Source organism: Cynocephalus volans, chromosome 4, assembly GCF_027409185.1.
Source record: "Cynocephalus volans isolate mCynVol1 chromosome 4, mCynVol1.pri, whole genome shotgun sequence".
Classification (NCBI taxonomy): Eukaryota; Metazoa; Chordata; class Mammalia; order Dermoptera; family Cynocephalidae; genus Cynocephalus; species Cynocephalus volans.
In genome coordinates this window covers 98,980,779-99,005,352 of record NC_084463.1, presented here as the reverse complement: position 1 = coordinate 99,005,352, position 24,574 = coordinate 98,980,779, and the positions used below count along the sequence as shown (strand labels likewise).

The 24,574-nt window shown below is 45.8% G+C and overlaps 1 protein-coding gene across 2 annotated transcripts in view; it reads left to right on the top strand.

The window, feature by feature from the left end:
• DGAT2 (diacylglycerol O-acyltransferase 2) overlaps positions 1–10,461 on the top strand; it is a 31,724-nt gene extending 21,263 nt beyond the window's left edge. For both annotated transcript variants that reach the window (XM_063093392.1, XM_063093391.1), the window contains exons 4-8: positions 159–229; positions 5,133–5,337; positions 5,953–6,127; positions 7,474–7,676; positions 9,255–10,461. In XM_063093392.1, the coding sequence (XP_062949462.1) occupies positions 159–229; positions 5,133–5,337; positions 5,953–6,127; positions 7,474–7,676; positions 9,255–9,409 (809 nt within the window). In that variant the 3' untranslated portion in view covers positions 9,410–10,461. The remainder of the gene's footprint in view (positions 1–158; positions 230–5,132; positions 5,338–5,952; positions 6,128–7,473; positions 7,677–9,254) is intronic.
• Positions 10,462–24,574: the final 14,113 nt, after the last annotated feature.

Here is a 24,574-nt window from a genome sequence, read left to right as displayed (position 1 = left end):
AAAGAATGTGGGAAGGGGCCCATTGGGAAGGGGCAAAGATGCTACATGGGGTGAGAGTCACCTACCTCAGAGTTTCAAGCTGGCTCTGTCTTGTTTGCCTTGCCCAGACATTCCCTCACCCTTACTTCTTCCCAACATTGTGTTTTGTTTCCTGGAAGGTGGCAGGAGGTCAAAGTGGGTCCGAAACTGGGCTATGTGGCGCTATTTTCGAGACTATTTTCCCATCCAGGTAAAGACTTGTGGGTATTATCTTGGGAGGGTGGGAATGAATGGGAAATCTGAACTTAACCCACCATGCATCCACAGTGACCCTGTGAACTGAGTTGAATCGTGGGATCTCCGCTATCAGCATCTATTCATACTACACCCTGCTTTATGCAGGATTAGAGGGAATTTAGTATACATTTAATGCCATATGGGGTGAGAGAAAAATCGAGACTTGGGAGGGAAAAATACTAGTGTTCAGTCAACAGAGGTGCTGCAGGTGAGCTGCACATTTAGCTCTGAGCTTCCTGGCAGTCAAGGCAAAAAGGGAAACATGATAGTTGTTAGCTTTTTTTTTTTTTTTTTTTTTTTTTTTTAAAGATGACTGGTAAGGGGATCTTAACCCTTGGCTTGGTGGTGTCGGCACCACGCTCAGCCAGTGAACGAACCGGCCATCCCTATATAGGATCCGAACCCATGGCCTTGGTTTTATCAGCACCACACTCTCCTGAGTGAGCCATGGGCCGGCCCTGATAGTTGTTAGCTTCTTGATTTTGGAAAGGAAGAAGCTTATCGGTTCTTTGGGGAGACAAGACTTGTTCTGGCATTTGAAGCTAAAAGATACTTCATACACTAAGAGCCTGAGTGATGAAAGGAGTAAGTATAATAGCATATATTATGGCCATTGTTTGTCTGTCCTTCGGTGAATATTAAGGGCATAACTTAAAATAGAGGTGATATATCAAGAGCAATACTAAGGTAGTCCAAGGTCATCTGGCCTGAACTAGGGATAGAACTTAAAGCAATATGTGTAAGAGGCTTTCTTTCTTTCCAAAGTTCTTACAGAAATGTCACTTCTCTCAGCCAGCTGCTGGGGGTCATGGCTGTGGGAATAAGGGTCCAGACAAGTTGATGTGCAGTGAAATAAGGAAGCCATGGTAGTGCAGTGGTTTGGAAGGCTTCTGGAGGAGGCACTCCTAGAACTCTTCCTTAAAATATATATAACACTGAGAAGCAGAGAAAACAGAGCTTAGGCACCCGAGTTTGAGAAGAAGCCTGGGGTAGAGGAGGTGGTGAGGAGAGGGAGAATATCCATTTATTAGGAGCCTTCTTGGAGCCTGTATCTTTTCCCAAGGAGTCTCCTTTAACCCTCACAGAACTCTGTAAAGCAAACATTAACATTATCCCCTTTTTACAGAAGAGGAAACAGGGTCAGAGATTAGCAAAGGTGAACGGTGTAATACAGGGTTGAGCTGAGATTCCAAATGCCGGCCTGCCTCAAAGCCTGGGCATACTGCCTCTTTGTGCAGCGGTACCATGAGAATTAAGCTTGGGCGGATACTCAGGCTCCCCACAGGCCTGGAGGATGGGGACAAGCAAAGCCCAGTATAACCCAGGCAAGGTGCTGTCTCTTCCAGGACACAGTCTCCCCATATGCAGCAAGTTTAAACCAAGTTGGTCTCTGGGTCTCCTTCCTGCTACACTGTTGGTTGCCCTGTGGCCCTCACTGTGCTATTCCAAGCACCCGTCTTCTCTGGGGCCAGCCCTGAGGTCCTGACAGGATAAATGGTGGTGCAGTCTGGTTTTTAGGCTCTGCTCCATCTGGCCCCCTGACTGGTCTGCGGGCTGGGCTGGTGAGGCAGAGCCATCTAGGCCCTGATTCCTGTGGGTGATGTAGGTGGATTGTGGATCACTCTGGCAGAATCCTGAAGGTTTTCTCCAAGGGAAAGACCCGCCAGGCCAGCTCACTCAGCACCCCGGCGCCAGCACACCCTGGCTGCTGAGGTAACCCAGCAGAAGGCAGCGGGGCTGAGGAGCGGAGGCAGTGTGTGTGAACGTGCAAGTGTTCTCTGTGTGACACAGGATGGTGTAAGCTTGCTGTTGTGCGTCAGCAACTGAAGCATCCAGGTGTGCTGCCTGGGGGAGGTGGCCTGGTAATCCTACCTACATCCCTCCACTGCATTCTGTATTGTGGGGGTGGCCCCAGTGCCAGTTCCCTATGCCCACCCCCAGCCTAAGCCCAGTTTTCCCAGGACCTTCCTGCTCCTTGGAGTCAGGATTCCCTCTCCTCCCTTTTCCTGACCCCATCTCTCTGGCCACAAAGAATTCAAGGCTCTTGTTGCTGGGATTTTGTTGTGTCATAGGACCCAATCCTCTCATTTTGGAGGTGAGAAAACTGAGTACGTACGGGGCAAGGAATTGTCCAGGTGACATAGCAAGTCCATGGCAGCATTAGTACTAGAATCCAGGGTAACAGGGGACATGAGAGCAGGTATGTCAACAGAGCCTTCATTAGCAGTGTCCTTCTCCTTCCAGAATGGACATTCTTTTGAGCATTGAAAGGAGGGGAGTGTGACGTGAAGGCAAATCAAAGCTATGTCAGATGCCTGCATTCTTCTGGGTACTCCCAAGGGCTACTAACCTGCACAACACCTCTTTGAACCAACTGTCCCATCAGTAGAGCCCTGGGGAGCAAGGAAATGCTTTAAAGAGCAAGCTGGTTCCCACCAGGTGACACATCTCCATCCCAGGAGCCCAGGGAAAAGCACAGTAAGGAAGCTTGGTCTAGACATGGAGGATGATTTGCTGCAACTCCTTTGTCTAGGCCTTGGTCTCTACCTTGTCATCCAAGGAATGGCCTAGATCTTCAGGGTTCTGCCAGCCCATTCTGCACTTTGGGTTCCTGGTTATGGGGACAGGCCCAGGGCTGGCCATCAGCTCAGGAGCAAATTTCAAGCCCACTACTGGCTGCCTTGCCTCTTACATCAGTGCCTTTCTTTTCTGTGGAACCTGGCACAAGGTGCTCTTTAATTCCGTTTTTATGCAGAGCTCACTTGGTGGGCAGACCTACTCTTTAGATAAAACATCAGAACAACCACCTTACAAAGCTCTTCTAAACCAGACTCCTCTAAGATCCCCTTGCTGCTCACACCACCATTAGCCATGGATTAGGTGGCTACTGTCCTGCATTTATGTGGTGGACAGCTGAGAGTTGGTTGGGTTTTCAAGTAGCTTTACTCTGCTTGCAAAGACAAAGTGGGAGAAAGAGTACAAATGTTCCAGGCAATAGGGTGAAACTGCAAGAGTCTTGCTCAGATTTACACATACTGGCAGTCACAGAGCTAAGAATGGTGCCAGCCACCTTGTTCTAGCCCCATCAGGCCCCTGTCGCCTGAAGATTTGGACTTCAGTTTTCCGAGGCCAGCCACCAGCACCCCCTCTCCCAAAACTGAGCACAAGGTACTTCACTTAGCCAGGAGGTTCCCAGATCTGGAGTCATGAAAACCTAGGCTCTCGATATTCTGCTGATATCCAGTGACTGTGCTTCTAGCTGGCATCAGTGCAAAGAAGGGGCACTTTCAAGCACTCAGGTTGAAATGTTATTGGTGCCACCTCTGTCCAGGCGGGGCAGCCAGAAATACCAACATGTTCCTACCCTTTGACACAGAAATTGTATTTCTAGAAGTTTGTCTCATGAAAACAATCAGATATGTGGATAAAGATAAGGTATTTATTGAAGCATTATTTCTTTTCTTTCTTTCTTTCTTTTTTTTTTTTTTTTTGAAGCATTATTTCTAAGGGGGGAATTTGGAAGCTTTTAAAATGTCCGTCATTCGGGTTTTGAGTCAGTGCTATTACATGTAGCATGGCTGTATGATAGAATAATGCAGCTGTGAAAAGACATGTTACTGAGAAATTTTGATAAAGACAAATAACTAGAATATATTTGGTAGAAAATGAGATAAAAAGGAAATCAACCATATAACCTCAATTTCGTGGTTTTTTAAAAAAAGAGCATATATATATTTGAGTAGAAAAAGGACTCTGTCAGGATGGTTTATCTGGATGGAGGTTTTGTAGGTGTTTATTTATTTTTTTTACTTTCTTACATTTTAAAAATTCTCTATGAGTATCATTTTTCTAATCAGAAAGAAAGGGATGCTTTATAAACATGCTCTTACTCTCCATCTCTCTCAGTACCCTCCACCTCCATCATTTTCCTTGTAATGCTAGGTAGGTGTCTCATGCTCATTGCCTCTTACTGCTCAGGATTCAGGGGAACTTTGTACCACCTCACCCTCTAAGCCACCAGCCTCAGGGCAGGGGGTGGGTCCTGAGAAGCCAATCACCCTTTGGAACATCCCAGGACAGCTTTGTTGATAAGACCACAGATCAAGTCATCAGCTGCAGCCGCGTACAGCTAACCTCCTCCTCCTCCACTCCACCCCCAGGGCTGGCTGGCACAACAGCGGTCGTCTGCCCTGTCCTGTCATTCCTGCCTCAGAACCTGAGCTGAGCCTGGCTACCTGGCAAGAAATTTCCGTTCAGGCCAGCTGCACTGTCTCTTCTCTGGGCCAGGGGAGTAGGAGGTGGGCTGCACAGTTCATTTTGTGAGGCACTGAGGAGGCTTCAGGTCACAGGGGCCAGATAGACCCTACCTCTGAGGAGCTCACAGGCTGAGGACACTGATGGTGGGGCAGAGTTTGCAGCCAAGGCCTTGATTGCCCAACTAAGGAACTTGGACTTTAAGTTGATGGAAGCTGGACACCCCTCTTTAGTCTGACAGTGACAAGGGTTAGAGTTGGGTTTTAGAACAGTCACTCTGGTTTTGGGGAGGAGGGTGGGCGCAGAGGCACAGAAAGCAGGAGGCTGACAGAGTGCATTTGCACTCATGTGTGTTTGCCTAAGGAATAAGAGAGAAAAGTTCCCACCTCCTTCCTGGGAACTTGCAGTCCAAATAGTGACTGCCAAGTACTGGCACTGTGGCCCCAGTGATGAATCTGAGGTCAGGTTTGGAGAGGCAGTACAGTCCTTTGGGCCCACAGAGTCCCAGGGGATATGGCACATGGGTCCCTCCTCTACCTTCTGGGCATGCCCCAGTACCCCCTTCCCAGCCAGTTTTCTCTGACCCAAGGCTTTCCTTGCAGCTAGTAAAGACACACAACCTGCTGACCACCAGGAACTATATCTTTGGATACCACCCCCATGGCATCATGAGCCTGGGTGCCTTCTGCAACTTCAGCACAGAGGCCACAGAAGTGAGCAAGAAGTTTCCTGGCATAAGGCCCTACCTGGCCACACTGGCTGGCAACTTCCGGATACCAGTGCTAAGAGAGTACCTGATGTCTGGAGGTGAGAATCCACCTCTGCCTACCTCTGCTGGCCTCCCCTGTGAAGGCCTGAGCCTCTCCACTGAGCAGGGTGATGCAGGGAACTGACACACCATTCCATGGTGCTGGTCCTGTGCTGGGAGATGCAATTTCCTGCAGAGATGGTGGGTCAGGGTTGAGCAGGAGAGCTGTCCATACTGTCCTCAGGATCCATCTTAGATAACGTCTTCCCTAGGAAGCCTCCTCGGACCTCCTTTTCTGGGCACTCCAGCCCTGTGTTGCCCTCCGTACAACCTGATCATTGTCCATGGCACTGTCCTTTTCCACTGCTTGTGACCCCCATCTGCCTGATTTGTTGGGATCCCAGCACCTAGTACCAGCCTGGTAGAGTTAGGACCACAAGGAATGTTTGCCAAATGAATGAATTCCCAAACCAACCTTGCATCATTATCCCCATTTTACAGATAAGTAAGGTGAGAAAAGTTCCCAGAAAATGAATATCTTATGCAGGGCCATACTACTTCTAAGTGGGTGGGTTAGGCCAAGTCCAGGGCTTTCTGTTTTACACTTGACCATGTGCAGGGGGTGGGCAGTGCATCTGTGAGCAACCCTGACTGTACATCTCTCCTCACCCCAGGCATCTGCCCTGTCAACCGGGACACCATAGATTACTTGCTTTCAAAGAATGGGAGTGGCAATGCCATCATCATTGTAGTCGGGGGTGCAGCTGAGTCCCTGAGCTCCATGCCTGGCAAGAATGTGGTCACCCTGCGGAACCGCAAGGGCTTTGTGAAACTGGCTCTGCGCCACGGGTAAGTGTCTCCCTGCACAAACACGCATGTGCACACGTGCGCACCCAGTGCTTTCCTCATCTCAGGGCAGCAGGCTCCTTGGCCTCTGGAGGCAAGACCCAGACCCTAGGAAAGCACAAAAGGGGAGGGGAGATTGGAGCCCAGGCTGCATGGTTTGAGCCAAGTTCGCCCAGGTGTGGGCTGCATGTCTCGGGGGGGGGGGGGGCAAAGATGTAACCTGTGGCCTCTGGGCTGTTACAGGTAGGCTAAGAGGCCAGGCTTGTGTGTGGGACTGTGTAAAGACTGACCACCTAGAGCCAAAATGTGTCATGTTGCTAGGAGAGCAAGAGGCCAGGGAGGAGGGTGGCATGGCTAGAAACATCAGGGAAGGCTTTTGGAGAGGTGACCCTGAGTACAGGAAGAGAGGAGCTGGGCAGCTTAGATTTCTGTAACCCGTCCTGGAAAGGGCACAGTCTGTGTGGCCACCTGTTCAGCACATTCCATTTGACAAAGCACATCCACTTCTACAGTCCTCTTCAATTCCTCAGCAACACAGCAGGTAATGACATCCTTATTTCTCATTGGAGAAAACTGAGTGAGGCTCAGTGACCCAGTCAGGGACACATAGTAGATGCAGAGCCAAGCTGTTTGGATTCAAGGTCGCCTGCTGTCCTCCCATATCTGGGCTTTGGATGACCCCAGGAGGAAGGTCCTGGGGTGACAGTCCTCTAGCAGAGCCATAGGTGAGCGTGGGAGAGGGGCGGCCTGCAGTCATATATGAGTTTAGGGAAGGCACTACGCTATGCCATTGAGGCCCACAAAGCCTGGAGTAGGGCCAGAGAACATCCACTTTCCTCTCTGTGCCCTCAGGACCTTACCTCAGGCTTTGGGAGAAGAGGCCTCTTTGCAGGGCTGGTACCTAGGCCAGCCCCTAGGGACACAGTCAAATCAGACCCAGTCCCTGCCTTCAGGGAGCACCAATGGCAGGGGAGGGAAGAGAGACATAGAGTGACAACACAGTGTGCTGAGGCTGTGATCTGGGGATGAGTCCAGGGCTGAGAGAGGCCTGGGCTGGGGGTGGGACAGGGAGAACCTCCAAGCAGAGGCAGGCCCTGAAGGATAAGGGTGAAGAACAGGCATTCCAGAGCAGGGCGCCCATCCTTCCCTTTGCCTGATGGGCCCAAAGCCCCAAGGTGCTCTCCAGTCACTAACACGTGGGCAGAATCTGGTAGTGGGGAACATGGGAGCTGGGGACCCCCAGGTGATTCTGGTACAGCCATGGGAAGAGGTGGGAGCTTGGCTGGTGTACAGGGCCAGTAGGAACTAAAGCCAGTGATTGACTTTAGACCCTGGCCTTTCCTTTCTAGAGCCGACCTGGTTCCTATTTACTCCTTTGGGGAGAATGAGGTATACAAGCAGGTGATCTTCCAGGAGGGCTCCTGGGGCCGATGGGTCCAGAAGAAGTTCCAGAAGTACATCGGCTTTGCTCCGTGTGTCTTCCATGGCCGAGGCCTCTTCTCCTCTGACACCTGGGGGCTGTTGCCCTACTCCAAGCCCATCACCACTGTTGGTGAGCCTTCATCCCGCAGACCAAGGGCTGTTCTGAGCACAGGGTGCTACACAACTAGTCAGCCGTAGAGTCAGAATTCCAGTGCAGGCTCCCTGGCTCTTAGCCATGGGGACTTCGATGTGTTAGGTACTGATGGGAGAGACCAGTGGAGTGGGTGGATGGGGGAAGAGATCCACTTCCATGAGCCAAGCACCATGACAGATGGGGAGACAAGACCTGCAGTCTCTGGGTTTGCAGCACCTGCTAGTCCAGCAGAGAAGACTGTATTACAGCAAAGATGGACAGTGGTGTGCAGATTCTGTAGGGGGTCATAGTGGACCCCACAGAGGTGATTCTTACACTGCTAGCTAAATAGGAATTAATCCGGCAAAAGAGGGAAGTGACGTTTTTTCAGAAACAATAGCCTATGTGAAGTTGCAGAAAGAAGATCGTGTAGATTTTTGAGGAACAGAAAGAAAAAAAATCCATATGACTAGAGCATAGACCTGTGAGAAGGGTAGCAAAAAACTGGCTGAATTTGGTCCTAAGCTGTGTTGTTTTTGGTGTATTTGGGACAATGTAGAGGATTCCAAAGAACTACATATTGTAGGTATGGGTGTGTTAATAGGTCACAGGCTAGAGATCACATAGGAGCATGCAGGCCCTGAGCAGTGGACTTGAAGATACTCTGACACACAGATACTCTGAGTTATCAGTGCCAGGTGTTTTGCTTTGTACTTTTGGAAAGACACAAAGCAGCAGTGAGGGCAGCAGGAACACTTCCATGCACAGGTATGGCTGCAGAGTGGACAGGTCCTGTGGGCGGTGTGAAGGAGTCTGCTCTTCACCTTGAGAATGGAAAGATACTTGAGGGTGTTTGGAGGGGAAGTTCAGATTTTAAAGCACGATAAAGTGATCTTTGGGCCTGCTGGATAGAAAATGGATTAGAAGGGGCAAAAAAATGGGAGCTACAAGACTAGGTAGGCTTTTGTGATAGCCAGTGGCTTAGACCAAGAGAGTGGAAGTGGAGATGGAAGAGAAATGCACGATTTGGGGAGAAATTTCAGAAACATCATTAGCAGAACTTAGGGATGGATTGGATATGGACATGAAGCAGGAAAAGAAAATAAAACAATGCATAGATGTACAAATGTTCTCGTCCTCCTTCTCCTGCCCTTACCACACTTTTCAAAACATGTTCTTCATGGAATCCTCAGAAAAGCCATATGAGAAAGGATCCTCATACGACAAATGAGGAAACTGAGGCTCAGAGAGGCAAAATGGCTGGCCCAGAGTATAGCAAAAGCAAGACTTTTACTGCTCCCTCAACTCTCACAGGAACTCCGAGCAGAATGCAATGGGTTCAGCCAGTCTTGATCCCATCTGCTGCTTAGTGGGCTGTGGCCTTGGGAGTGTCCCTTCCCATGCTCCTGGGCCTCAGTCTTCTCATCTGTACAAGGAGCAACAACCTGAGATGAAGCACATGAAGCAGCATTCAGCATAGTTCCTAGCACAGTGGCTGCCATCCGCATCACGGTGGATGCCCAGGGTTGGGGGAATGACATCGACTAACCAGAGGCCTCTGCTCCATCCCTGCAGTGGGTGAGCCCATCACCATCCCCAAGCTGGAGCACCCGACCCAGCAGGACATCGACCTGTACCACGCTATGTACATGGAGGCCCTGGTAAAGCTCTTCGACAAACACAAGACCAAGTTCGGCCTCCCGGAGACCGAGGTCCTGGAGGTGAACTGAGCCAGCCCTCGGGGCCAGCTCCCAGAAGGAAGCAGCTGCAATTCATTTTCTACCAAGTTCTCCCAGTGCTTTTTGTTCTGTAAATTTGGAAGTGTCATGGGTGTCTGTGGGTTATTTAAAAGAAAATTATAATACTTTTGTTAAACCATTACAATGTTAGGTCTTTTTTAAGAAGGAAAAAGTTAATATTTCAAGCTTTTTCACTTCTAGTTTGTCCTGTTCTAGGTGGTGGCTAACGCATCTGGGCCTTTATGGTTTCTCAACAACCCCTCTTCTTCCCTTCTCAAAATGTCAGAGCAATCTCAGTCCTGCTTAATTGGGGAAGAAGGACAGCTATTTGTGACTGAGGCCAGTTAGATTATTTGCTTGTTGTCGCTGAGGATGAAAGGCAGAAGCCACTTCTGATGTAAACGCTTCTATTCCCACTACCCCACATTTGACTGCAGGACTAGTCCCTCTTGCCCAGGGGAAGGGTCAGAGGGCACAGTTGTCCCAAGTTTGTGAGTGCAGTGGTGAGCATCTGGAATGCTCCAGCCCTATTCTCCTTTCTGCCACTCTTAGCTCACCCAAGTCTCTCAAATCTGAGCTTGGACTGGCCTCCAGGACAAGGATGGGGTGGCAGTGATACCATTCAGGGAAACAGGACTGACCCAGGTGCACCATCTCTTGGGTCATCCGGACACCATGTTCTATTGGAGAAACTGGTTTTCCTCAGGAAGCTGATGGCATGGACTCAGTGAAGACTCAGCCTTGGCCAGAATCACATACTTCCCAGTGGCCTCGGTTTGCCTAACCCACACCTTCAAGTCTGGGTGTGAGGAAGGGGTCCCTCTTCTGTTCACAGAGGTGCCTGGCCTTCTGAGCAGCAGACTGGTTCCAGGACAGGAGACCCCCAAGCCCAAGCCTCACATATTTGTGCCTTTCTGAGGGGGTTGGGGCCAAGGAGGAAACTTAGCCCCTCTGTGTGTTCTGTTTTCTCTTGATGAGATCATTGTACCATGTCAATATTTTGTATATTCCTAGACAAATAAATGAGAATCCTCTATGAGTTATTCCTGGACTGTATTTTCATCCTGCCACTGACACTTGGGGCCGACCACAGCCCCACTGAGCTGCCACCATGCCCTCTGCCCGCCCTGCTTCTTAGGTCCACATGGCCCTGCTGTAGTGTTTAAGTTATCTCTTGCTGTGTAACAGATTACTCAATGCTTAGTGGCTTCAGACAATATGTGTTATCTTACAGTTCTCAGACACAGGAGTCAAGGCTTTGCTGGGGCCTCTGCTTAGGGTCTTCTACAAGGCTGCAGTTGTCTCACAGTTCAGCCGAGGAAGGATCCACTTCCAAGGCCATTCATGTAGTTGTCAGCAGGATTCACTTCCTCGGTGGCTGTTGACCAGAGGCCACTCTCAGTTCCTTGCCACGTGGGCCTAGCTGTAGGATAGCTCACAATATGACAGCCAGCTTCCTCAGAGAGTGTGCAAGAAGAGCCAGTGTGTGAAGAGCAGAGAGCATGAGCAAGGCAGAAGTCTCATCCTTCACAACCAAATCTCGGAAGTGATAGCCAATCACTTTTGCCATTTTCTATTCATTAGATGCAGGTCACTGGGTCCAGATCACACCTGAGAGAAGGGGATTATACAAGGAGTGAATACCAGGAGGCAGTGGTCACCAGGAGCCACTTCCCAAGCTGCCTACCACATGTGGTAAAGGTTGCTGTCCAGTTGCAAGGTCCTAGAATGCTGAGCTGGAAGGGTCCTTATGGATCACTCCAGCTGTGTTCCCTGCCCCTGGCATATACCAAAATGGGGGAGACCTGGCCAGCTGTCACCCTAGTGACTACAAGGTCTCCCAAGATGCTACCTCTTCTTGTTCTACTTCTATTCTGTTCAGGGAGTACCAAGTACCTGGCAACCCTTCCCAGCTGAGATCAAAGGACCTCATTCCAACTTCCCTACTGCCAAAATGCCTGTCTGCCTGTCTTTGCCATTCATCCACCTCAGGGAGCTCCTCTGTGCCGGAAGCTGCGAGTGGGCTGCTTGGGAGCTGTATTAGGGGTTCGCCAGAGAGACAGAATCAATAGGATATGTTATAAATATATGAGAAGGATTTATTAGGAGAGTTAGCTCATGCAATTGTGAAGAAAAGTCCCACGATAGGCCGTCTGCAAACTGGAGGCCAGTAGCATGGCTCAGTCCGAGTCTGAATGCCTCGACCCAGAGAGGCTGATGGCATCCTTGGTGTAAGTCCTGGAATCCAAAGCTGAAGAGTCTCGAGCTGTGATGTCCACAGACAGAAGAGAAGAGTGTGTCCCAGCTCCAGTGGACCGAGAGAGAGCCATTTACCTTTTTTCTCTTTTGTTCTCTCCAGGCCCCCAGGAGATTGGATGGTTCCCACCCACACTGAAGGTGGTTCTCTCCCACCCAATCCACTCAGGCTCTCATGCTAATCTCTACTGGAAACACCCTCATGGACACACCTAAAAAGATTGCTTTCCCAGGTTTCTCGGCATTCCTTCTAACCAAGTTGACACCTAGAATTAACCTTCACAGGAGCAGAGACAAATGTTGAAAAAAGCTGAGAATATATGGGGGGTGGGGGTTTAGACCTGTGACAGAGTCACCCCAACCCAACCTGGGCTGCCTCGCTGAGGAATTAATGCCTGAGCTGGCCCTTGAAGGGTGGCTGAAAGTCTGCCAGAAAGGGAAGGTGAAGGACAGAGCAGCAGGTGCGAAGATGGGGGAGATGGCGTTACTGATTTGAAAGGGAGAGGTGCTTCTCAGAAAGGGGGAAGTTGGTTTTTCCACAGAGTTTCTAGGTGAGCAGGAAGGCAGAGCAGTGAAAGGAAGAGCTCTGCAGGGGTTAACAGAAGCTGGATTCTATAGCACCAGGAACGCCTCAGACTAGAGAGCTCAGGTCAGAGGACAGGCCCCCTTTCTTTGGGATGGAGGATGAGAGTCTCAGCCCCACTCCAGCCCCACTCCAAGGCTGACCTGATGGGTTGTAACCTCAGCCTCTGGCTTGACGCCAAGCCCTGGCCCTAACTTAGGCCACCCCACAAAGTTAGGCCATTATTCTCACACATTAATTTTGTGAATAGTGAACACCTAAGGAGAGCAGATATAACAAATAGGTCCCACATCCCAGAGGGATCTTGCCTTAGTCCGTTTTGTGTTGCTATGACAGAATACCACAGACTGGGTAATTTATAAAGAGAAGAAATTTATTTCTTACAGTTGTGGAGGCTGGGAAGTCCGAGGGTGAGAGGCCTGCACCTGATAAGGGCCTTCTTGCTGCATCATCCCATGATGGAAGGGCAAGAGAACGTGCGCAAGAGAAGGACAGGAACTCATCCTTTCATCAGGAATCCACTTCTGCAATAAGGCATTAATCCATTCTACCCTCATGACTTAACCACCCCTTAAAGGTCCCATCTCTCAACAAGGTTGCATTGGTGGGGGATACATTCAAACCATAGCAGATCCCCTTGCCAAGGGCAATGTGTGTCTAGAAGCAGCCTGTTCAGAGCAGAGGCCAGCCTGCTCTTAAGCTGTACATGGGGGACTCCTGGTGGATGCTGTGCACAGTGCCTTGGGTTGGGAGTTGTTGCCTTGGGTGAGGGAACTGGAACCTCCTTTACCAGAAGACCTTTTTGCCCTCGGGCATTGGTGGTGAGGCTGCAGTCTGGGCCAGAAGATTGTCGATTCCATGATTCTGCTTGTAGTCCCCAGACATGGCCACAAGGGGGCACTAGGGATAGTTCTGAGGCAAATGCCACACAGCTTCCTAAGCTTTCTTTTCACATTTTCACATTTATTCAGCTCCTGCCCTGGGCTAGAAGCTAGATATAGTAAAATCATGGACTCACAAAAGCTCAGAGCTAGAAAGGAACTTAGAAATCATCTAGAGCAACTTCTAATCTGAGACACTTGACACAGAGAGGCCAAGAGACATGTCTCTAATTACACAGCATGCCTCCTCTCCATAGGGCATGAGAGGCTTTAGAATGGAATGTCCCTTGTTCTTAGGTGTTTGTAATGTAATTAGGGAGGCAGAAATGTAAAGCACTCATGTTTTTAAAAACCTTTGCTTCTTTTTATATTCCATTTGGTTCTGTCATGTCAGACCCTTTCCTCCTCCTCCTGCCCTCATCCATTCCAATATCTGCCTGTACATGCTACTGTTGAAATGTCTCTCAAACCCTTGCTTCCTTTCTCGTCTCTAGTAACATGTACTAAGGGGTGTGGGATCTGGCCCTAGACAGAGCCATTACCACCTGCAGTACCTGGTCAATTAACATCTTTGAGCCTCAGCTACCTCAGATGGGAAATGGACATAATCTGTATTCCTGAATAAATGAGATCATAAGTATCTAAATATACGATATATAAATAAAAATGTTCATCTCAGGTCTTGGCCCATAGTCCCTCACCAGGAAATGGTAGCTCTGATTGTCATTATCATCAACACACCCTTTCCAGGTCTCCCTGGCGTATTGAACTGAGCTCTCTGTATCCAGGCTTATTTCCTGTTCATTATGTCTGAAGCAGCCAAAGTGGCCTTTTTTCTTTTATAAAATAAAAGTTTTATTGAGATACAATTCACATACCACAAAAGTATACCCTTTAAATTCATAATTCAGTGGCTTTTAGTATTTTCACAAAGTTGTGCATCAATCACCACTCTCTAATTTCGGAACATTTTCATAACCCCTAAAAGAAACCCCAAACCCATTAGCAGTCACTCCCCGTGACCTCCTCCCCCAGGTCCCTAGCAACCACTATGCTTTGTGTCTCTATGAATTTGCCTGTTCTGGACTTTTTATGTAAATGAAATCATGCAATCATGCAGGGCTTTTTGTGTCTGGCTCCTTTCACTTAGCTTGTTTTTGAGATACGTCTACATTGTAGCATGGCTTATGGATTATGTGTCAAATGTATTATTTGTCCTTTGAAACACAAATGTTTTTAATTTTGATAAAATCATTTATCTCTCTTTCATCATATGTGCTATTTGTGACATATCTAAGAAACTCTAGCCTCATCCAAGGTCACAATTTTTTTTTTTTTTAAAGATGACCAGTAAGGGGATCTTAACCCTTGACTTGGAGTTGTCGGTACCACACTCTCCCAAGGAGCCAAGGGCCAGCCCTGGCAGCTGGGATTTTGATAGGGATTGCACTGAATCTGTAGATCAATTTGGTAAATATTGCCATCTTAACAATATTAAGTTCTGGATGTCTTTCCATTTATTTAGGTTTTCTTTATTTTCTTTCAATGGTATTTTGTAGTTTTCAGTGTACATGTCTTGCACTTCTTTCATTAAATATATTCTTAAGATTTTATTCTTTTAATGCTATTGTACATGGAATGGTCTTCTTAATTTCATTTTCATCAGATTATTCATGTTAGTGTATAGAAATACAATTGGTTCTTGCATATTGATCTTGTATCTTGCAGCTTTGCTGAACTCGTTTATTAGTTTTAGTGGTTTCTTTATGGATTACTTAGGGTTTTCCATATAGAAGATTATGTCATGTGAATGGTGAATAGCAATATTTTTACTTCTTACTTTCCATCTAGATGCTTTTAATTTCATTTCCTTGCCTAATTACCTTGGCTAGAACTCCCAGTACAATGTTGCATAAAAATGGTAAGAGCAGGCATCCTTATCTTGTTACTGATCTTAAGGTGGGGTAAGCTCTCAGTCTTTCATCATTAAGTATGATATCGGCTTTGGGTTTTTTGTAAATGCTCTTTATTGTGTTGTGCAAATTCCCTTACATTCCTAGTTTTTGAGTATTTTTATCATAAAAGAATGTTACATTTTGTCAAATGGGTTTTCTGCAACTACTGAGATGATCATATGGTTCTTGTCCTTTATTCTATTAATATGGTATATTACATTAATGAATTTGTATATGATAAACCAACCTTGTATTCCTAGGAAAAGTACACTTGGTCATGGTGTGTTATCTTTTTTATATGTTGCTGGATCTGGTTTACAAGTATTTTGTTGAGGATTTTTACATTTATATTCACGAGGAATAACAGATTTTTCTGTAGTTTTCTTGTTTTTGCATGGTTTTGGTATCAGGGTAGTGCTAGCCTCACGGAATGAGTTGGGAAGTGTTCTCTATTCTTCTGTTTTGGGGAAGAATTTGTGAAGGATTGGTGTTAATTGTTCTTTAGGCATTTGATAGAATTCCACCTGTGAAGCCATCTGCCTGGGCTTTTCTTGGTGGAAAGTTTTGATTACCAATTCAATCTCTAATTATTATAAGTCTATTCAGATTTTCTATTTGTTCTTGAATCAGTTTTGGTTGTTTGTGTGTTTTTAGAAATTTGTCCATTTCATCTAGGTAATCTAATTTTTTGGCATATAATTGTTTATAGCATTCCCTTATAATCCTTTTTACTTCTGAAAGGTCAGTAGTGATGTCCTCTTTTTCTGTCCTGATTTTAGTAATATGAATTTTCTTTTTTTTCCTGATTAGTCTAGCTAAAGATTTGTCATTTTTATTGATCTACTTTTAAAATTAATTTTCCCTGTTCTTTTCTATTCTCTGTATTATTTACTTGTGCTTTAGTGTTTATTTTTCCTTCCTTGCTTTGGTTTAGTTTGTTGTTCCATTTCTAGAGTCTCAAGGTAGAAGATTAGGTTATTAATTTGGGGTTTTTTTGGTTTTTTTTTTTTTTTGTCTTTTTTGTGACTGGTAAGGGGATCGCAACCCTTGGCTTGTTGTCGCCCACACTCAGCCAGTGAGCGCACCGGCCATCCCTATATAGCATCCGAACCTGTGGCCTCAGCACTAACAGCACCGCGGAGAGAGGGGAAAGGTCTAGTTCAGATTAATACCATCTTAATTTTATCATCTTTTGGGCAGGTGGCCTGAGAGAAAAGAGGTGCAGACCACACACAGGAGTGGTGTAGTGGGTTGGATGGTGGCCCACAAAATGATATGTAGAAAAATGAAGGTTCTAATCCCTGGAACCTGTGAATGTGATCTTATTTGGATAAAAGGGTCTTTGCACATGTAATTAGGTTATGGATCTCAAGATGAGATAATACTGAATTATCTGGATGGGCCCTAAATTTAATGACAAGTGTCCAAATAAGAGAAGGCAAGGAGAAGAGACAGGAAAAAGGGGAGAAGTCATGTGAAGATGGAGGCAGAGATTGGAGTTATGCAGTCACAAGCCAAGGAACATCTGGTGCCACCAAAAGTGGAAGAGGCAAAGAAGGATTCTGTTCTAGAGCCTTCTAAAGGAGCACAGCTCTTCTGACACCTTGATTTTGGACTTCTGCCTCCAGGACTGTGAGAGACTAAACATGTTGTTTTAAGCCACCTAGTTTGTGGCTTAAATTAAAAGTGACCTTTAATATATTTATACCACCTGACAGAGAAGTTGTACCAGTGGAGGGCAGACTCTGGTCTTTTCACAAATCAAATATTTATTTCATGTTTCTTTACATAAGTTGGACTGCAAATTTGGAATGCATTCTTCCCTAATACTTCTGAGTGGGTGGAAGAAGTTTCCATTAATGAGTTATAACGGGATCACAAAATGAAGGAGGAAAACAGGGACTTTCATCAACCCCTGCCTCCAACCACAATTTTTATAACAAACTCATGACCCGTATATATTTCAAACGTCCTTTTCACATTCCCACTTCCATTCCTTGCAAAATATTTTTCAAAATATTTTTCAACGTTTTCCACTTAGGGAGTTTTTGTTTGTGTATTTCCATCTAATATTTTATATCATGCCTAAACACAATTTTATCTCTTACATTTTTTACATAACATTAAATCACAGTAGCACACATTTAAAAAGTTCCTTCTCTCAATTCTAACATATGAAGTGATTTTTGATATTTCTAATTACTTTTGATAAAAACTAATACATCAAAGTACTTTTCTTCTAATTAAACATGAATAGTATATTTTTTATTGAATATATATGGTATAAAAATGTATTCTGAGGGCCGGCCGATGGCTCACTTGGGAGAGTGTGGTGCTGATGGCACCAGGGCCACAGGTTCGGATCTCTATGTAGGGATGGCCGGTTAGCTCACTTGGGAGAGCGTGGTGCTGACAACACTAAGTCAAGGGTTAATATCCCCTTACTAGTCATCTTTAAAAAAAAAAAAAATGTATTCTGAAAATAAGTATGACTTCACTGTATAAATAAAATTTATTTAAAATACATGCAGTAACACTTTCATTAGAGGAGGAAAATGTAGGATTAATAACATTGGAGTTAGACTGTTTTAGAATCCCAGCTCAATATTCAAAATATATCACTTTGGGCAACTGACATGACTGCCTTACCTTTCTAATCTCATAACACTGTTGTGAGGATACACAAAACCTGCTTCCAACAATGCCCGGCACATATTAAGCACTCAATAACTTTTTTTTTTTTAATGTAGACTTTAGGGAGTTGAACCTTCTACAAAACCCCATTGTTGTAAATCCCCTTGAATATAATCTGCCTTACCATTTTAAAATTAATTAATTAATTAAGATCTAAGCTTTAATGAGGAAAATATTATGAAAATATAAAAACATTTTTATTTTGTTTATAGGAAAAAGATTGTCACACAATGAACATTACAAGATTTTTTTTCTTTATCACGTTTTGGAAACAATCTTACTTACAAAAAAGTTGCAAGTACAACACAAAATTTTTTTCCCTCTAAACTATTTGAGAGTAAGTTGCAGATATTATTTCCCACCATGCCCAACAAACAAGAATGTTATCCTGCATTACCACAATAAAACCTTTATGACCAGAAAATTAACATAGAAACATCTAATCCTCAGACCCTTTTAATAGGGTCACAGTTTGTCTTAATAATGTCCATTTTAGCAAAAGGATCAAGTTCAGAGTCACATGTTAACTTCACTCTCCTTTTATCTGAAACAGTTCTTCAGTTTTCTCTTGACTATCATGACCTTGACAATCTTGAAGATTACAGACCAAGTACTCTTAGAACACCGTTCAGTTTTGTTTTGCCTGTTGTTTCCTTATAACTGATTCAGGTTATTCTTCTTTAGCAGAAATATCACAGACGTGATGATGGGCTCTTGTCACCACATCCTAACAGGTAGCATGATTTCAATTTGTCCCATCATTACTGATGATGGTCACTTTGATCACTTGATTAAAATGGTTACTGCTGTGCTTTTCAACTGCAAAGTTATTCTTTTTTCGTACTTTGAGACTATGTAAATAACTCCTTCCTTATGAAACATTTACTGTATTATTTATTTCTATCAATAACAACTCATGGATTCCTATTTTATTCGGTGGGTGATAAGTGTTCTATCATTATTTACTCTGATGCTCAAACTGCCCCAGATTTGGGCAATGGGAGCCCCTTCAAACTGGCTTCTGTGTCCTTATGATACTTTTCTGAGCACTTGCTTACTTTCTGGCACAACTAGATGCGCCAGGATCATCTCATACTTTTTTCTGGCCCAATCCTGGAGTTAGCCACTTCTCCAAAGAGTCCTGGCCCCTCTTAGTGGAACTTTAGTTCATCTTAGTTCTCTCACTTCTCATATTTATAACTCCTTTTTCGATATAGAGAAAACTGGCTCCCATTCCCCTTAACATATTTATTCAGTTTTTCAATCCCTCTGTAAGTAACCAATCTCCCATTGCTGCCGTCGCCCTCCCCTAGTACTGATGCTCTCCAGCTTTGTGGGCATTTGACCTATGCAGTTGCACAGGGTCCCGTGCTTAGACAGACCCCATGCTTGATTTAGTGCTGTTACCTTCTTGGAATTTGTAACTTTTGAACAAGGGATTCTGCATTTTCATTTTGCACTGAGCTCTACAAATTATGTAGTCAGTCCTGCTCCTGATCCTGCTTGAACTCTGACACTTGCTCCAGGCTGTGCTCCCACATAGATACCTTTATTACCCACTCTGGTTCTGAATCTTGTGCCAGGATCTTCCCCTCCACCCACTCCTGCCCCTGTGTGGAAACCCTCCTCACCTCACTCCAGTTCTGACTGTCTGCTCTGGGCCACCACACTGCCCCCTGCCCAGGGCTGATGACACCTTGTTCTTAGACCCCACCCCATAGGCTTTTGGACTAAATTACTTAGGAAAAGAAAGAGGAAAAAGAACTGCTTAGGGAGTTTAATCCTTTGGATTTTTTGCAGCTAAACTTTGCTGTTGATGGGAGTAAGGTTCTTCTTTCTTGGTAAAATTCAGAGTCCCAAATAGTGTATTTTAATTAATGCAGGAAGTGTGGTATGCAGACGAAGCCCTGGCCTGGAAATCAAGGGACCTGGGTTGACACCATCAATATGCCATCAAGAACCACGTGACTCTGGGCAGGTTGTTTCCATTTCTGGGATTTTTTTTTAGGCATCTATAAAACTGAGACAATAATACCTACTTCACAGGATCCTGTGAGGACTGACTCGAGTAATGTACAAAAAGTACCTAGCAAATGTTAGTTCCCTCTCTCTCCCAGGGAAACCTGTAGGCTCAGAGAGGGGAATCAGTTTGCCTAAAATTATGCAGCTAATAAGCTGCAGGTCCAGAATGACCCTTGGCTTTTGACTCCTGGCTTGACATCTTTCAGTCACAGCACTTTAAATCCAGGGTGCTCCTTCTCAGAAACTCTGTGACAACATGCCTGTCTCAGGGAGTGGCTCAGTAGTCACAGAATCAGCCTAACAAAGGAAATCAGGCATCCTTTGAGCCCATTTATTCCCATTTATCCAGCCATATTCCTTCGTTCTAATTATCCTCATATTCAGTGAAGAAATGTCACAATTTATTGTTACCTACTCCCCCCTACCCTTAAACCCACTCTTTATTTTTTTGTTTTAAATCCACTCTTGATACAGCAGCCAGAATGACATTTCTAAAACGCAAATTAGATCACGTCACTCCCCTGCTTAAATCCCTCAATAGTTGTCCACACACCTCAAAGAACTCCAAACGCCACTGTGGCCTTCAACGCCTGGCAGGATCTGACCCCTGCCAGAATCTCCAACTTCATTCTGTGCCATCAGGGCTGGAGTAAAACCTCAGAAGCTCTAAGCACTGAAAAGACAGTGATGCTTCTGCTATACAAAATTACAAATAAAAGCAACACTAAACTGCAAAAGAAATAGAAAGAGGTCTCTGGTTTTGTTTTGTTTTTGAAATATCAATTTCTTTCACAAATGTTCTCCTTCTCTGCTTCTTCAGCACTGGCTGCCTCCCTTGGCCTGCTCCTGTTGGAGTGAGACTGAAGCCACTTTGGGACCTAAAACCGCATGGGCTTTAAAAGATTTTAAAAGGACACAGTTTTTTTCTTGGCATGCATTTCTCTGAGTTCCCGCTTTTGAGCCTTGGTTACGGGGTGAGATTACCCTATTTACATGAATGTAAAGTTGTTTTCCAGTCAGCCTGGAGCTGCAGACTTGCATGTACTATCCAGACCCTGGGAAACCAAGGAAGACATCGGTGAAGCTATGCTGATTCTACCCCTCCAGCAGGACCCTGAGATAACAGCAAGGATGGGAGAAAAACCAGAGCTTTGGTGTAGTGGATTGAATTGTCTCCCCCAAACTCCCTGAAGCTTGAATTGTGTCCCCCAAGTTTTATGTATTGGAAACTTAGCCCCCACTGTGACTGTTAAGATGATGGAAAATCCTATCGTGGCAATTGAAAGGTGGGGTCTGGAAGAGGTGATTGGATTGTAGCAACATGCCATAGTGAATGGATTAAAAATGGTGGTCAGGGGTGTGGTTCTGAGTGCTTTAAAAGACGAGGAGAGTCTGTCTTTCTTTCTCTTGCTCTTCTCTCTCTGCTTCCACCATCTTGTAGTGTGAGACCCCCGGGACCCTCACCAGATGTGTTCCCTGGACTTTGGACTTCCTAGCCTCCTGTCTGGCTACTGCGAGGCTAAGGCTGATGTCGTGAATCCTACTCACAGCGCCAATTGTCTAGCTCTTAATCCTGTTCCTGATACCAATTGTAAAGTTAGGTGACCACGCTAATTATTGCGGCTCTTTTACCTGCTGGTAATCCTGCACTGACTGGGCCGATGGTTGAGGTAGAGCTGGGCCTGGAGCTCCCAGACCCCTCAAGCCCATTCACAGACTGGGTCACAAACCCTTCATATGCCAGGCTGCATCATCAGACCCCACACATGCCAGGCTGGGTCACCAGACCCCTTCATGCAGGTCTATGAGCTAGGTAACCGGCCACACGGTTCTTGGAAGCTGCAGGTCTGGAAAAACATGGCTGCGCAGGGTGGGCAGCGAGGCAGTAAAAACACCGGCCAAAGCGGTGCTGTGCAGACTGTGTGGACGGATGCACTCCCTCTGCGCACACACAATGTTTACGGAACCACCCCATCCGGCCCTGAGGCCGGGGGAATCTGACCAAATTGTTCCATTTTTCCCATCACCTCCAAAACTGTAAGCAATAAATTTCGTTCTTCTTTATAAATCACCCAGTTCCATGTACTTTGTTATATGCAACAAAAATGGACTAACAGACTTGGTGAAACCTTGCACCCAGTTCCTTGAATGAAGCCCTGTGGCTCACATCCCCCTCCCTCCTGTTTTTCACTTCTCATGTTCCATTCCCTCAGTCCCCTTCAAAAACCTCAGTAAATCTGAGTCTTTGAGATGGCTTTATTCTGGTCATTGTTCAGGTTTACTGGAGAGATGAGTTAGCCTAACATCTCTCCTCTGTTCACTGGTATTCCTGAATAAAAGCTGACTTCCGTTTTCACTAACACTTGACTTTTGGTAGTTAGCTTTTGAAAGAGGGCAGGCAGCCGGACCTGTACTTGGTAACAAATTTTGGTGACCCGAGCCGGGAGCTGAGTGGCCCTGGTATCACTCCTGCCTGGTCTTCTCTTTTTGTTCCTCAGTACTCCATGCTCCCTCTCCAGGCTGTCCCTCTTGTGTCCTTCGTCCAAACTGTTTCTCTTGCTCTCATTAGCCTCCTTTTCCAGTTAACTCCTACTCATCCTTCAGACCTCACTGTAAAAGTCACTTCCCCAGGAAGGTTTTCTCTGGGTGACTTTCCCTAATCAGTCTCCTAGATTAGATGCATTTGTATCTGATGTGTGTTACCCTGGCTGGCCCATAAATTCACAAGCTTCTGTGCTCACACTGGAACATTTATAGTTGGTGACAGTGTGAAAATCACTGGAATTGATGAAAGAGTGTTGGTCTTGGGGACAAGAAGCCCAAGTCTTTGTCTCAGCTTTGCTACAAACTTTGTATGACCTTGGGCTAGCTCATTTCCTCTCACTGCATCTGTGTCTAGTCAGGGAGGTATGGAGGTCCCCATGTGATCCAAACATTCACTTACTCAAGCATTTATCCATTCATTCACTGACTTCACTCATTCAGCCATTTGCTCATTGATGCTTCTGGAGCTTGTCCTCTGTGTCGGGATGCTGGGAATTCAGAGAGAAATCAAAAGCAGGGCTTCACAGCATAGGGGAGAGACAAACACAAACCATTTGGTATATGCTGAGGCACACGGATACATATACTAAAGAGAAGCCAGGCAGCTGCTGTGGAAGCCTAGACGAGGTAGCAATTAGTTCAGATCTGAGAAGGCTTTTTCAAGAAAGTAATCTTGAAGGGTTGGGAAAGGAGGAGAAATGCTGTCCAGGGACATGCCTTTCAGGTTTGCTGGGTGTGTGGAGGCTTTTGGAAAACTGCCTCTTTTTGTTTTACAGTTCTCACTTAGACTTCTGCAACAGTCTTGCTCTTTCAGTCCTGCCCCTTCATAGCTGCCTTCTAAGTGACTTCCTGTTCCCCAAGATCAAATTCAAGTTCTTCTGCCTGGTAGTCAGGTTCCTCTCAACTAGCACTGTCTTCTTCTTCCAGCCTGCCTGTTGCTCTCATATGCAGCCTTTGTTTCAACCATGTTAAACAATGCTGATGCCATGTCTTCTGCCTCTATGCCTTTGCTCATGTTGTTCCTTCTGCTTAGAATAGTCTTTCTCCCCTAGGAAGCCTTCCTGGACAACACACTTGTATTGCTACCAGACAACTGTAGGGTTAAATGACTATGTCAATTGTAAAGCTACATGACTATTGTATTGCTAAGTGACCATGCTAGTTGTCGGGGTAGGACTCAGACCCTTCAAACCCATTGTACAGACTGGGTCACAGACCCTTCACATGCCAGGCTGGGTAATAGACCTCTCACATGCAGTTCCACACTAGGTAATTGGGAAAGATCCCGGGAGCCACTGGCAGATGACATGAGCTCAGTCCTCAGCAGTAGCAGCAGTAGTACCAAAAGCAGCAGCAGCAATGGCGGCGGTGGCCTCTTGGGGCATCCTGGGGCCACTGGCAGCAACAGCTTGCAGCAACAGCTACCAGCAGCAGTAGTGGCCTACTCATGCCCCCGTCCCTGGGGCATCCCGGGGGTGGGGGCACTGTGGATCAGAGCTACTCGTCCTTTATACTTAATTCCATAACCCAGGACACCTGGGCACTCATGCATATTTACATCAAATGCTCCGCAAGATTCTGAACCATTTCCCTTCACTTTCCCTACAACATGACAGTTGGTAACTTCTTATGTGTTTCCATTGCATTTTATATATCATCTCAATTATTTTATATATCTTCTCAATTACTGCACTACAACTTTGTACTGAGATGATCTGTGAACTGCTTTTAGTTGGGGATTCTATCATATCTATAGAAAAAAATTCTATCATTTTTTAAAATATAGTGCCCAGGCTGGACATGTGGCAAAGGTCTGATGGGTGTTTGCCTAGACAAGTAAGTAAATGGAATAAAGAGGGCTCTGTTGAAGGGAAGGGAGTAGATTTAATTTGATTATGTTTGAGACATCAGAAGACTGATCTGCCCTATTTTACTTTTATTTACCCCATATATCAGGTCAGAGAGGTGGGAGGAGGAAGAAGAGGCAAAATGGATTGGGGTAGGTTTGGCTTTTTGGCCCTGCAAACTGAATGTTTGGTTTCAATCCCAACCTGTACTAGTTACCTGCTAAAACAATAGCTATTCCTGAACCAAACAGATCTAAACACCTGTTATTCATCTGTCAAACTCCTAATCATCCTTTGAGACTTTTGTGAAACCTGCTCTGACTTGCCCACCAGCCCCTGAAGAGTCAGTCACTCTCTGCTACCACTTGACCTTG